Here is a 15,679-nt window from a genome sequence, read left to right as displayed (position 1 = left end):
CGTTTTCCTTTAATTAATTTGATCCATCAAAGGATTTACAAAGCCTGCTATTTAAATGCTATTTTATACCAAAACGATAATACCATTCATAAATACAGCTGCACATGGTTGACATATCCGGACTCCAATGAGATTATTATGTGCAGAGTAGCACCCAGAAAGTCAACGAAGAGGCAATATTTCATATCATAATAGTTCTCTCTGTTATAGATAGAAATAAATCCATGCAATATTCATCTCTAGCCGTTATATTTATTGTTTCAGATTTGGCACTATTCTTAAGATGAGGTCAGTGGGAGCGCCCTGAGGTCAGTCTCAGGTTTTTTAGTTTTAAGAAGTTAAGACAATAATTATCCTGAAAACAATTTGAGTCCAATAGTTTGTGACAGTCCAGTATCAGTTTGATTCCTAATGCGATGGCTTTTCAAGTACCAAGAGTACATTTCTTTTAATTTTACAGAAACAATAATTCAAAAAGCCTGAACCACCGAAGGGATCATATTATGTAAACCGACCCTTACCATTATTCTTAAAAAATATTCAGATAGTATCAATAATTGCATGATTTATAAATGTGTTTTTTTCTTCTCCTAAGTATCATACAAGCTTAGTAGCACTACACGTCATGTAGCTGTCAGTGCTGTGCAACAAATATTCAATAATACTACTGATAATAACAATATTAATAACGATCATAACAATTCATCGTAAAAATTAGCAAATGCTATTCAACTACCATGTAAAGGAAATGTTTGGACAGTGTGCTTTTTCTTCCAAAAACAAACAAAACGGGAAAAAAGGCTGTGGGAGCACAGTGTGAAGATCACACTGCTCTCACAGAAATTGGCACTGTAACATACTGTACACTCTAAAAGACTGACGGTCCCTCGGAAACAGAGGAGGCTGTCAAAAAAGAGGCAAAAACATGCAGGCATTAATGTCAAAGGCCTTGCCATTCACTCTAGGACAGGCAAAAAGAATCAGGCTCAGGAAACATGCCCAGAGAACAAATGAGGCCGTTAAGGAAATAAGAGGAAAAGATGTCCTGCAACTTGTAAAAATATTCCAGTCAGGGGCTGCGGGATTAACCGATAGTGTCACTGATTTGAAGTGGATGAAGTATATGAAGAGTAAATCAAACATAGCAGCAAAGGTAGAATGCATTAGTGCGGGCCCTGGAAGGAGGTGGCAGAGTCATAAATAATTTTCCCCAAAAGGTTGTTTGCACAGTGATAGCCCTGAAGAACTCATCTCGCTGTTGAAACATTAGCTCTGCACCTTTCAATAAATAGAGAGTCTATTTATTTATTTGCAGCAGAACTGATGTGCAGCTACCTCCTTCTTACAGTAATACCAGAGCAGTTGGCACAAACTGAAATAATTAACAATGCGAGATAAGGTCTCTGTTTCTGGGCTCTAATCTAAATCGTCTGTGCTGCAGCACTAAAACGAGCGGGTTAATTGTTTGTGACTCTGGAGGCAAACTGAAAGAGAAACCACTAGTGAGGGAAGTGTCGAATTTCAGTAGTACTTTCAGTAAGTGTTGGTACAAATAGTCAAACCTGTGCACTGAAAGCAATAAAAAACTAACCCAAATTATGTCCAAGAGAATACAAAGATTAATGTTTTTTTTTTTAATTCAGATAAAGGGAAGGGAAATAAATGTTTAAAAAAGTCGTAGACACTGGGCAAATATCTGTTTCCTGAGGCAAGTTAAGATCTAGCACAAGAAAAGAAAAAGAAAAAGAAAAAAACATATCTCATCTCATTAAGCACTGAGCAAGGCTGTTCTCTAATAACAAAGCAATAACAAACCTATTTAACAAGACATGATACGCTCACTGGGTTGCCAGTTTGGTAGCAGACTCCCCCAAAACCTTCAGCCACCAGGACAGAGCTGACCAACAACAGAGTGTCCACCTGGCAAAAAAATCAACTCAACGCCTATGGCCAGTAGCTTTAGGTGTGGTGAAGACAGATAAGACAGGCAACGCCATGCCTGCACCTGTACAGCTCTACCGGCAGGTCATCAGAGGATGGTGCAGAAGAACTTCTTCTCCCGGAAAGGGTTCTCGGAGGCGGGGACGGGCACGATGAGGGGGTCCTCGCGTATGTGGGCGTCGCAGTACGCCATCAGGTCTGCAGCCGCTTTGGAGACCTGAAATGTTTAGACAAAGGAAAAGGACGTGATCAGACGATTCTCTGACTAATATATAATAATGATCGTTCATGCTTTACATTTCTGTGTTCTGTTGAATGACAATAAAAGGAATCTTGACTAACTATCACACAAATTTAAGATGTATGTCTACCGGAGGATCACAAAGATGTCTTCTTCGCATGACTCCATCTCTTTACCTGAATCTTTAATGATGTTTGGGAACAATTACAATTAAAACTTAGTCACACTTTTCTCCAGCACACTATTCTTTATTTAAAACATTTTCAGCTAGCTTGCTTTCATCAGGGTGGTGTCTGAGGTTGTTTCCGGGTTTTCTGATATATTATTCATCAGTCATACGACATAAAAGTTCAAATCCGGCTGTGGACCTTTGCTGCATCTCTCTTTTACTCTCATCTCTCCCTGTTACTATCTAATAAAGGCAGAAAATGCCCCAACAATTATGAAATACTGCACAATGAATGCTGCAAGTGGATTTTCTTTAGATTACCCTAAAGGGTAACACTTTACTTGAAGGTATCTACATAATCGTGACATGACAGTTGTCTTGGTCATGACAAGTTGACATTAAATATCATCCTGTTTAATGTCAAGTTGTCTTAATAAGGACACTCCAAAGAAATATAATATCAAGTTGTCATGACAAAGACATTCTCTGGTAATGTCATCCTAGTTAATGTCAAGTTGACATTACAAAGACATCCCAAACTAATTTAATGTCAACTTGTCATGACCAAGACAACTTCTGGTAATGTCACTTTGATTAATGTCAACTTGTCATAATCAAGACAACCCAAATAATGTCAACTTGTCATGACAAAAACCAAATCACACTTAACGACAGAAGTCATAAACATTTATGACTTGTTTATAATGTTTATGACACGTTCATGACAGTGTCATGTCATAGTTATGACAGTGTCATGTCATGATTATGTCGATACCTTCAAGTAAAGTGTTACCATATAAGGTATATGGGTAAAGTATTAAAGTCAAAGTGTAAATTAACTTAGCTAAGCCAAAGTTGCAGACCTGCCATCCATTTAGCCACACCACTACCATTAATGGGTTTAGATGATCTTGTATTTTGTGAAGAGCATTTTAGTTAAGTTGGTTTGTATTATTGCTTTGTATTTCTCTATTCTTTGAAAGTAACTATTTTATAGGTGGATAAAGCATGGAGTACTGGAGAAGAGTTGTGCGACTCTTCTTGTGTTTTAATTTTAATAGACTTGCACTGAAGCTCACGCTGGTCTGCAACCCGCTGTGTGTTCCTTCTCAGAGAAAATGTTTTCGTAGCTAAACATGCACCAGATGAGACGTCCAAAATCTGGATGAATGTTGCATGGCTCTTTTTTTCTCGTCTGTGTTCTGTTTCTTCAGTGCCTCCAGCGATTGCACTGATGCCTGTTACCTCAGCCTCGGGCAATAAGAAGAGACAGCTCATCGGGATGATTGACAGGTGTTAGGCGGGACATTGACCAGCTGAGGGAAAAGGAGGATGGGACTAACAACACACTTTCTGCCTCAAGGCGAAAAGTTGTGCGTTGCATTTTTCAAAGTCAAACAGTGACTATAAATTTTACAGTAAGGCCAGACTGCATGGGAATGTAGGTTTCTACTCAGGAGCCAAGGGGGGAGGTTACGGGAGGGGAGGCCACAAATGGAGAACAGAGGAGCAGCTGTATCAGAGGGACAGCGAGGGCTCAGGGATCTACGTGGAGGACAGAGCCATCTGATCTCCTGTGTGCCATTTCACCTCACCCAAGAGAATACAATGCACAAAATCCATCATGCTCCCTATCAGCTTTAGCCTTAAACATGGATTATTACAGTATCATTTTTACAGTCTCACATCATAAAATAATATGTCTAAAGGGTTGTTCAGATGCTGAGATTTCTGTATTTTAAAAGGAACAATAAGGCTGTTGTTATTCAACATTTTTCTTACTGTCAACAAATCCCATGAAAACGCCAAACAATGCGTTTGTCAGTCTCTCAGTTCTTTCAGACTTCCCTATGTGGCACTCCGCTGCAGGCCCATTTGTGTCCACTGAAGATGTAAATCTATTAAAACGGCTCTCAAATATATACTTTTACTCAAAAAAAAAAAAAAAGGCTCAGACATTTCTTAAAACAGCTGGGCACTGTAGTTTCGAACACATAGTAAACAATGCATTTGTTGGGGATTTCAGCTGTGGATTAATACACATTTGGTCTGGTGCGACAATGTGACTCATGCTTTTAATAGTAGGAGAGAGAAATGAGGTATATCAGGCTTTGGGTACACATGAAATACTTGGTTTTGGTCTTTTCATGTGATTTGATGATAATAAATATCACATGTAGCCTTATCCTTTCAACTTGTTAAACACCTTTCATTTTAAGGGTTCACATAAAGCAAAACGTTTGGGAACCACTAAGGTACTTCATGCTTTACCAGTTAGTTTGAAACAAGATTAAGAGTCCACACCCATGCTAGCAGCTCTGTGAGGTTGCACCTATAGTTTTATATACAGTCTATGACCTGCACTAAATGCTAACGTCAGCAAGCTAACGTGCCCACAATGACAACATGCAGATGTTTAACAGGTTTACCATGAACTGATCTGATTTAATTGGTTGATTACGGTCATAATCAGAGCTATTATAGTAGTCACATTAGAAGAGAGTCATATTAAAAATGATTTGCTCACTTAAAAGACACGATATATATCAAATGATTAATTATTTTAGCTGCATGTTTATTTAAAATGTTTGTCTCTATTTGACCTAATTCAGGCAGTAATCTGAGTCTGCACAAAGTGGGAACACTAACAAAACCTTCTCTTGCAATGCAACTAAACAGCTTAATTATTCTCCTAATCAAAGTAAATGCAATAATTATATAATTATGTAACTGCAGCCAGGCTTTCTGCAGAGAACAGGAGCCCCACAGGACAAGAAGTGGTATTGCACCGCGTGTGTCATTAAGCCCAGACTGACTGTAATTACACTGCAGCCCCATGATGGAAGGAGAGTCCTTCTAATTAGCACAGATCACATTCCTTTGGCTGATTGAACAATTCATGAGAATGTGGTGATCCCTCAATCAGCAGCACAGAGACTCCTCTCGTCACTGATACACACTCCCGCATCAGATCCCTTAATTAAAAAAGGGATCGCCAGACGTGGCTCGCTTAGGTTAACTCTCTGTACTTTTCTCTGCTTTTACTTGCGTCCACATTCTACTTGAGTGGTTGTTTTTTGAGACCGTTAATAAAGAATGAATACGATGAACCTGATGTGCCAAGTGGTTATTAAAGTACAAACAGCTGCGTGCCTTTCAATCATGCAACTGCTGCTGCTGAGAAAATAAAACAGATGTGAAATCATGCTGCTACTAATATCAGTTTTTAGAGGGACACACCAACTATCCCATCCGATGACTTCAGTTATTATAATTTTATTATATTTTGAATTAGCAAAAATGTAATTTAAATTAAATATATTAAAATAAAATGTATAACTGCTTAAGGTCTAATGTGACATTATTTTTATATTTCATATAAAAGGTCCTTACAGTTGATTGAAAACCATGTCACATTATAACAAATGCCATGTTTTTATTTTAAGAGATCAGAAGTTTAGGGCTGATTAAACACTCACACAACTCATTGAATGAACTCAAATATGTTTGACAAGCAAAGAAACTTGGCTGTTCAGCTTCCTATAAAAATAAATAACAGCTTTGTCTCTGACAAGTTGAAGTTAAACTTGCTAAAAGATTTTCACACTGCAGATTCTTATTTTGAGTGCAAACTAATGGCAATATTGATGTGATTTGGCCCCAATTTACTGCTTTGTGCTGAAGTCAGGGGATTTATCCTTTTTACCATTACCATTGATTGGGCTTGAATTATATCGATATCGTGATATGAGACTAGATATCGTCTTTGATTTTGGATATCGTAATATCGTAATATGGCATAAGTGTTGTCTTTTCCTGGTTTTAAAGGCTGCATTACAGTAAAGTTATGCCATTTTCTGAACTTAAGGCAGCTACACATCGGGCCGATAATCGGCCGTTGGACAGTCTGGTGAGGTCGGTGACTCGAGTCTGTTCGGTGTGTTCCGTGCCGTCGTCCGTTGGAGGAGCTGTTGGCCTTCATTTTCGCCGACCTGACACGCTCAGTCGGAGACAGGGCAGTCGGGACTCACCCGGAAATGGCAAGCGGGATGAGCGTGACTAAGCCTCTAAAAATCTGACGAAAATCTTTTAAACTGACCTTTGTCGATCTGAAATGAAGACAGATTCAGCAACTGCATGGCCTATTTCTTAAATAAAATAATAATTAAAATGTTTTCAGAAACACATTTCGGTGAACTATTTTAGTACAATATGAGATCATATTCTGAATGAGTCGCCATTAATGGCCGGTTGAAAAATCCAAAATCCGGAAGCAGCAGCCAGACCCACGTGACGCATTCATCCAATCAGCTGCCGGTTTTCATTTTTTGGGCAACAATACAGATTAGCGCCACCTGTTGTTATGGAGACGTATTACGTCTCGTCGCTTTGGTGTGTTCCGAGGCACTTTTTTGACTAACTCAGGGAGAATGATCAGTCCAACTGCCTTTTCTGCCAACAGTTGGCCGTCTGGTTGGTGTGTAACGGCCTTTACAGACTGTTGTAGCTGTTCTGTTATTTGCTTTTACCCACTTAGTCATTATGTCCACATTACTGATGATTATTTATCAAAAATCTCATTGTGTAAATATTTTGTGAAAGCACCAATAGTTAACACTACAATATCGTTGCAGTATCGATATCAAGGTATTTGGTCAAAAATATCATGATATCGTGATATTTTCTCCATATCGCCCAGCCCTAGCTTGAATGGAATACTGTATTTTCTAAAGAATATTATGAAAAGTTGGTTGCAATATTGCATGTTTTCTGTTTAAGGTAATACTTCTGTTGCACATATTTGAATCCACTAAAAGTAACATTTTCAAAAATATGGTAATGTTGCTTTTACAGTCAATGAAAAAATTACTTCTTGATTGATATGATTATAGATGATTAAAAGTATATTATATTCAACTCTTCTCATTAGAAAATTAAACAAGACCAAAAAGCCAACTTGTAGGTTAAATTGTAGGTCTTCCTGATACAGCCCCCCAAACCCTGATTACACGTTGGGGATAATCACTTTGTTTTTTTGAGGATTTTTTTTTGTGAGTAGCCTTTGTTGTGCTGAGTAGGGATGATGGTGTATGGCAAGCTTCCAGGCCTCGGCTGTAATGCTGAGCGAAAAGCTTTGGGCTGTGGGGCAATCATTCCCTGAGCACATGAGGAGCATACCAAATGAGATGATGACACGGCCTTTTAAGTTTCACAAGAAGTTTTCACCCCAATAGCCATTTATTGGGGTGAAAACATCCTGCATCCTGCACTTTCCCGAAATTCAGCCTTGGTGTTTATTTACAGCCACTAGAGCCAGTCCCACAATGAGCTTTCCTTAGGATGTGCCATTTCTGTGTCTGTAGCTTTAAATGCTATTGAGGAGGAGAGAGGGGGGGGGGGGGGGGGGGCAAGTTGGAGGGTGGGGGTGTGGCCTTGACCAACTGCCATGCTTCGCTCGTTTTTCAAGCCATGGGTGGGCCACATTCTTTGGGTGGGCAAAGCAGAGAAAGGGGAGGTAACCTTTCCCCTTATGACGTCATAAGGAGGAGATTCCATATCGGCCCATCTGAGCTTTCATTTTCTCAAAGGCAGAGCAGGATACCCAGGGCTCGGTTTACACCTATCACCATTTCTAGCCACTGGGGGACCATAGGCAGGCTAGGGGAACTCATATTAATGTTAAAAAACCTCATAAAGTGAAATTTTCATGCCATGGGACCTTTAAGCTTGCAAGCCTGCTGCACACTTGCCGAAATCAAACACTGGCAATGTAAGATGAGAAGAAGCCTGCATGAGAAAGTGCTCACAATATCTATGATCACACTCAGAAAAGATGGCCCAAATTGGTGCCAGAAGTGGTCAACAATCACAGAAGGCCAGCATGCCTCTGGGTTCATCCCTCACAGTTACCACATTGGTGCCACTTGGGTCTCCCAGCTGTGCACAGTGGATACACTCTGACAGAGAGGTGGCGACACCGGTGCTTTCGAGGTGGCTTCATGTGACATCTGTCAGAAGCAGTTGCACTAAACTAAGCTGAGAAACATTTTGTTGTCAACTCGCAGTCGGCTGTTAAAAATAAATGACGGAAACTCTACTTGTGGTCGATAATGAATGTATATATACATGTGAAAAAAACTTGTATAACGCCCTTTATGGCGCCAGAGAGAGCTGAATAAAGTCAGATAAATTGCCTCAAGTGATGTCACTTGAGTCAGCGTTGATTGAGGCTGAAGACTAAAAGTTTCTGTAGCTGCTAGATGCTCAAGGCTACATTCGCCGCTACTAGCATAACACACCTGAATCTCTGTCAGAACTGTCGGCGACCAAGTTGCATTGTGGGTGATGTAGGCTCAAGGTTTTGATAAGGAGGAATAATGTGTGGGATATAAAAGATGATATCTCTGGTTCTGTTGCATTGATTTTGATCCTCTTTTTTTTAAACTGTTGGACATTGTTAGGTGTGCAGTGCTGAATCGTTGGACTACTCTTTTAAAGAACAGAGACTCCATGAAGGAAACAGACATGACGTTGGTGATGGTTTACGGCAACTGCATCAGCAGCAATTCAATATATTGGTTAATGGATTCATAATGCACTGGGATGGCAACTAATGCACAATAGTGCACAAAGGAATCAACATAACATGAGGACCTCATCTAGAATTGTTTTGGTGTAAAGTTGAAACACTGTCTGTTTCTGCATTTAACGACATTTTGGAAAATACACTCAAGTCTCACTCTTTAGTATATATAAAGCTGGAGAGAGCAGCTGATTAGCTTAGCTTAGCTTAGCATAAAGACTGTAAACAAGAGGAAACAGCAAGTCTGGTGGTAACAAAATTCACCTTCCAACACCTCAAAAGCTCACTAATCAACATTGTTGTTATATCTTGTTTGTTTAATTGGTACAAAAACTTCATTTGTTTGCAGTCCTATTTCTTGGCCAGGAGCAGTCACTTCCAACCAAAGCAGCTGTAATGAAATATAATGTGATAATTAATGATCTTTGGAGTTGATGGTAGGAAGAAGGTATCTACATAAGAGTGACATGACACTGTCATGAACGTGTCATAAACCTTATAAACAAGTCATAAACGTTTATGACATAACACTTCTTTTAGTAAGTGTTTAGTATAGAAGTTATGGTTAGGGTTAGGGTTCATGTGACATGACACTGTCATGACTGTGTCATGACAGTGTCATGTCACTCTTGTGTAGATACCTTCAAGTAAAGTGTTACCGATTTCTTTTTACCTTTGGACAGCTGTTTCTCCCCGTTTCCAGTCTTCATGCTAACTATGCTAACCGGTGGCTGGCTGTAGCTTCACATTTACTGTAGACATGAGATTGGCATCAATCTTTTCATCGGAATCTCAGCAAAAACGTGAATAAGCTTATTGCCCAAAATGTCAAACTGTTTCTTTTAATTTTGTGTTTGGAGGTTTAAAGCATGTGTAGTTTCGACATTTTCCCTGATGAAGGTTTAAAGGATATATATTCTATAATGTTGTTATTGTCAACAAATCCCATTAAAAAGGACCAAAACAAAAAATGTCTCAGTCTGTGTCCAAAACCTTCCGAGCCTCTCAGAACCCATTTGTTCCAACTTGAAAAAGTAAATCTTAAAAAAAAAACTTGTGGATATATACTTTTCAGTAACAGCTAAACAGTAGTAGTAGCAGCAGTTAGTAATTTCCCAAAACAGCTGGGCAATGTAGTTTTTATCAAACTTTTCTCATGCAGAACTAAATAGTTTAATAATAAGGGACCAATTTAAGCAGCGGAATAATACACGTTTGGTGCGCTGGTGAGTAATTACAGCAGCAGGTCAGTGTACAGTATGTGGGATTGAGTAACAATAAACTACAGTGTTCATCGTGATGAAGGAACATGTCAGCCAGGGCAACAATAACATCAGTGTTTCAGTCTGGCTGTTGGGTTAAATAAATGATTATTTTCATTGTATTTTGTGTGCAAATTTTAAGCCACCACCGGCAAGTATGATAATGTTCCCAATTCTAAGCGCGCCATTTTTTTTTTTGTTGCTTTGTTCCAACATTAAATGTTTGCTAGGAGCTGAAAACGGTCACTCATCAAGAAGAGGATATACTGCTCTGACCACTCAATGTGTCTAAAGGGTGGATACACGGATTCTTAGCCATGATTTTAGCACATGAATTATCTTAATATACACACCTAACAAAGCTTGTAGTTGCATGAAATGACAATACGCGAAGTTTCCAACAATTTTGTTTGTTTGATAGAGTTTTTAGAATAATACACTTCAGCCAGGCGAGTTTTAAATCCACATATTGCATATTTGGTAAAATAGAAACATGCAAATACATTTGCTCAAAGATGCAGGTAAAAATAAAAACCCTGTACCTTTATCCTATCCATGCAGGCCTCCATCTTCAGCTGCTCCACAGCTTTCCTGGCATGGGAGATGCTGGCCGTGCTGTTGTTGGCGATACCGTCCTTCATGGTGCTCCTGTGATGCCAAACACAGGCACAAAGGGGGACACATATAGTCAATGAACATCACATTAAATCCACAAAGCAGCATCCCCCCTGGCAATGTCCCTAACCCCCCTTGGAGCAGCCATTCTCTGCCATAACCTTTTTATTTAAAAGGACCCATTTTGTCTGGGAAAATCTGTTTTACAGCAGCAAAGCTCCATTTTATCTAAAGAAAGACCTTAAAAGGCAGCAGCTGGACAGCGGTTTGTCATTTCACAGTCATTGCTCATGCATGATTTTTTTTCCCTTTTTTTTTTGGTCAGGCTATTCTTATTTGCTCAAGGGCTTTGCTCAAGAGCACTTCAGCAAACCTCAGTTGTCTCGTTTCCTTTGAATTATCGGTTCTCGGACCTTTGCGAGGGAATCAAACCTGCAACTTTTCTTCCTCTGGAGGAGAGCAGTCCACTCTTCACCCTCATCCTCACAACTTTCTCCACAATGTGCATCAATGCAACTGCAGTGTCTTTAATCTGATCCATTGCAATCAGCCTTTCTGTGCATCTATCAATGTAATTGACTAAATCTTGCTCTCATTTTAGGCCCCTTGACCCCCTCGCTCCTGAAATGTCCCATTTTGGCAGCCACAGATGACACCAAACCACAGCTGTGTTTTATAATAACGTGCATGAAAATATAAAGCAATTCACTGAGGTGGGGTGCTGTGGAATCTATTCACACTCAATGTGGATTTTTTTGTTGTTACATCGATTTGCTTATTTTTTTTTCATTTTTCGATGTAATTGTATTTGTGCAGATATTATGAAGGAGATCTTTTGAATAGGGGGATGTAGACGGTGAATTCATTTTCCAATCCCACCCTTCATAGCTCTATAAAGCCAATTTATAGTTTTTAATCACACCCTCGTAGGAAGCTATCAGGCCTTTTCCATTTAGGTTTCCCTTCGATTCGTCAATCCTGTAACACACACGGCTGCATTTAGGGCTTTAACGGGGTCGATACCGTTTTATGCGAATGTAACGATGCTAATTGTTGATGCAGATCTGTCAAACATGGGCGACTCTTATTTCTAAAGGGATTAAATTGTGGACACACGCCGTGCGAGCTGCGGGCCTGGTTAGAGCAGAAAACAGCAAACCACACATCATGACAAAAAAAACAAATGATTTTCCATGAAGGAATTACATAAAAAGAATCTATTGATGCTTCGCTGTATTGCTCGGCTATGAGCAGATTAATGTAGGCTACAGCCGCCGACCTACCTGAAATGTGCAAATGGTTTTCCAATTTGGAGAATTCCGGGTTGACTCCACCCAACACACACACACAAAAAAGAGGATCTGTCAAATATCAAATGATAAGAGGAAATCCCAGCCTCGTTTCGGTCTGGACTGAACCCGAGGAGGTAAATCCTGGCGTTTTAATTTCGCCTCAGCGGTTGGCTCAGTGTGAGTCGTGCGTATTCCGTGTAGGAAGATGAGATCCAAGCGGTGAGGTCTTGGTGAGCGCCACGGCTGGACTTGGAGAGATGTAAACGCATGCAGCAGGGGGGGAAACCTCTGTATGACGATCAGATACAGGCTGTGGGGCAGGGAGCACTCGATCAGTGGACCAGGAGCTGCAGCAGCAACAAGGCAGGATGCGTTTCTACTGTACCAACTGGCCCTAAACGCACCGAGACGGTCCATTAGTCGAATTAGGATCTGCTGATTTTCTAATTTGCTTTATTGCTGCAGAAGGCACCTGAGATCTGCAGGCTTCCCCATTTTATTTTTACATCAGCTTTGACATCACCGGGTACCCCCCCTCCCCCCATAGTAACTGCAGGGCCTCTTCCATAACAACACCACTCATTGTGGGAATTTACATCCAAAAATCTTGAGTCCATCTATTTGAATCATAATCATCCCCCCCTACACCCCCTCCCCAGTTATGCTTTTGATCTAATAGTCATTTGTGCAGTTTCACCTAGGTTTCTTCTCGCTTTAGATGCCCCTGAACGCACCACACAAAGTAAGCAATGGACACAAATGACAAGATGGAGTCACATTTCTTCAAATATTTATATATATTTATAATATACTCATCACTTGGTTTGTCCATACATACACAAATGCACATATATACAAACAAAAACATGTAAAACATGTCCTTTCAGAACCTCAGTCCATGATGCCAGCCCAGAGGTTAAATGACATAATTTCAGCGACTCAAGACAATGAGTTTAAATTATGCATAGCTTAAGTTTTCAACAGAAAAATTATATTTCCTTCTGTGTCAGAAAGCACAAAAAAACACTGCCAATTATCACGTTTTCCTCTCGTCTTTTTCCACTTTTCCAACTAAAACAAAAAAAAAAAAAGAGGGGGTGGCATTCATACAATTGTTCATGTGGTTGTTCTAGAGGAAAAAGAAAAGGTTGTGGTTCTTATAGACATACTTTTATAAATTTGCAGGCATGAAACACAGTAAACATACACAGTAACATCATGTATTGTACAGGCCTGATGCTGCACACAAGGGCGGGCAGAAAAGAAAAAAAATATCAAGATAACACAAAAGGAATGACGTCACGATATAAGAAGAATATTCCCTTTCTCGTAAACAACTCAAACACCAAGTGTGAAATTTAAGACCTCATGTTTCATCACAGAAGACTCACTGTAGTCAACACAAAGACAAAACTAATGTTCTTTCACAGCTGTTTTAAAACAAACTCCTGGTTCTTCCCATATTAAACATGACACAAATGACCTATTGCATGTCTGATATTGCTTTCTGGATTAGATTTATTAGTGGAATTTATTCAAAGCTCAGTTCATGTTAAGACCACAGATCATTGGCTCTCCTTGAATTAATTACATGGTAGCTGATAAAAAGAAAGTGCTTTCACTACCGTTTCACACATACTAACAGACAAACTCAAAGTGCCGTACAGTAGGTTACGTGGGAATGTAAAGAATAGCTGCATGGATCAATGGGTTGGTTAAGGAAAGAAACGTTTGGTCAATTGTTTCCCGGACTGATCAGTGTAGTGTGTAAGATTCTGAAAACAGCTGTAAACCTGATCAGTGCAGGAAACGCTAACTGCTCTAACCTCAGTCTGCTGGACATGATGCTCTTCACCACGCCCTCCCACCTACTACACTCTTTTTGTAATGCTGCACAGGTACTAAGCATGCCTCGTAGATCAGTGAGGGGGCATTCAAGAGATTCCTCTCTGCTTCCTCTCAAGCTTCATGCATCTAATGCTGTTTGTTAATTGCTTATCTCAGAATTTGAGCAAACTATATTAAGTAGTGAAAAGGTTTTAGTGCATTTGAGCGGCAAACTGTGGTGCTTCTAATAAATAAATGAATGTCAACATTTCTCAATGCAAAAAGGACAGGTTCCAAGGCAGGCCTTAAATAAAGGAGTATTATGGCATTATATGTCACATACACATACATACAGTCAAGGTCAGAATCATTCTAGCATGCAAAAGCAGGACAGAACAACAGGCAACACAAGGAACAATTCATCCTAACGTCCCCCCCATCCCTCCACTGAGCACAGATCCAAAGTGATGCAGGGCCGTGACACTAGTGTTCAGACTTGAGTGGAGCAGACAGCCCAGCAGAGTGGCGTCTCACTCCCACAGAGCGGGACGTCTCCCGGTGACAGACGCGATGAGGGGCTCCCTCCCTGCTAGCTACTGCAGCGTCAGCAGGGCACGCTTGCCGAGCTCCGGCAGCAAGCTGTCAGACGGCGCGCTGCGGGAGAGACGGGGGTCTTCACACTTTTGGGTCCGGCTTTGGCCAGACGATAGCAGCTTACCAGGAAACAGCAAAATCAACATCAGGCATGGATCTCTGCACAACAAAAACTCGGGAGCAAGAAACAAAATAATAAAAGACTCATCAAACCAAACACACTCTCAGAAATGCATTTAGTATAAAGTGTCTGTTGCAGCCTCGGCCAAATATTAATATTACCCCCCCCCCCCCCCAACATTCCACTTCAGTGTGTTTATAAATATATAGAATACTATTTTCATAATCATTTATTGATGCTGGGAGCGGCTGTGGTAGAGTTTGCTCAGCTGGGGATGGCTTTAGTTAAAAGTCAGGGAGGTTTCAGGGAGGTGGCGGCCATGCTGACACATCCTCCTCCCCCGTCAGTGCAGAGAGGAGAAAGAGGAGGAGAAGGCTGTAGAGGAGGAGACGGTAGTAAACGTCAGACACAGTCAGCCAGCGGCGTAGCTGCTCAGGAAGGAGTAGAACATGGGCAGCTTCATGCGCTGCTGGTCGCGCCGACACCACGCCATCACTGTGCCCTCGCTGTTGGCTGTGTAGAGGTGGTGGCCGTCACACGAGTATGTCAGGCTGAGGCACGCAAGAGAGGACATTGTCATCAGTATTCCCCAAGAGAACTACACAGATATTTACAATGGTGGCAAGTGGCATCGCATAAAAGCAAAGAATAACATGGTTGTAGCGTTGATAAGATACCTGATGATGGGTTTGCTCGACTTGGAAAAGGTGATCTCTCTCACTGGTTTTAAATCCCAGGTGCTCCACAACCTGAAAATATTTCAGACAAAAAAAAAAAACACATCAGTGTGAATAATCCAGTGTCTTGAGAGGAAAAGAAAGCCCGTAACCGTGAGTTCCTGCTCACCTGACGACACCGTTCTCCAGCCCGCCGGCGATGACGTTGACAGACACGCCCTCTGGCTGGTTGGAGAACGCCACGGAGCAGATGATCTCTCTGCAGTGGACGTGACCGATTAGGTCCCCGTTCACCGTCCACAGACGCAGGTCGCTGCCGCCGCCCACTGGATACACAGGATCAAGTGTCATACAGTA

The 15,679-nt window shown here is 40.8% G+C and overlaps 2 protein-coding genes across 6 annotated transcripts in view; both read right to left on the bottom strand.

The window, feature by feature from the left end:
- On the bottom strand, positions 1-12,336 carry LOC116051173 (guanine nucleotide-binding protein G(I)/G(S)/G(O) subunit gamma-4). Its single transcript, XM_031301424.2, has 3 exons — positions 12,095-12,336; positions 10,739-10,844; positions 1-2,158 (listed from the first exon to the last, which is right to left on the bottom strand). Exons 2-3 carry the CDS (start codon positions 10,835-10,837, stop codon positions 2,030-2,032), a joined length of 228 nt encoding a protein of 75 aa, XP_031157284.1. The 5' UTR covers positions 10,838-10,844; positions 12,095-12,336; the 3' UTR covers positions 1-2,029.
- A 540-nt stretch (positions 12,337-12,876) lies between these two features.
- lyst (lysosomal trafficking regulator) overlaps positions 12,877-15,679 on the bottom strand; it is a 68,210-nt gene continuing 65,407 nt past the window's right edge. For all 5 annotated transcript variants that reach the window (XM_035992694.1, XM_035992697.1, XM_035992695.1 and 2 more), the window contains 3 exons: positions 15,492-15,648; positions 15,323-15,394; positions 12,877-15,196 (listed from right to left, as the gene is read on the bottom strand). In XM_035992694.1, coding sequence (XP_035848587.1) covers positions 15,058-15,196; positions 15,323-15,394; positions 15,492-15,648 — 368 coding nt within the window. In that variant the 3' untranslated portion in view covers positions 12,877-15,057. The remainder of the gene's footprint in view (positions 15,197-15,322; positions 15,395-15,491; positions 15,649-15,679) is intronic.

This window comes from Sander lucioperca, chromosome 15, assembly GCF_008315115.2.
Source record: "Sander lucioperca isolate FBNREF2018 chromosome 15, SLUC_FBN_1.2, whole genome shotgun sequence".
Taxonomy (NCBI): domain Eukaryota; kingdom Metazoa; phylum Chordata; class Actinopteri; order Perciformes; family Percidae; genus Sander; species Sander lucioperca.
This window is presented reverse-complemented; position numbering and strand designations above follow the sequence as displayed.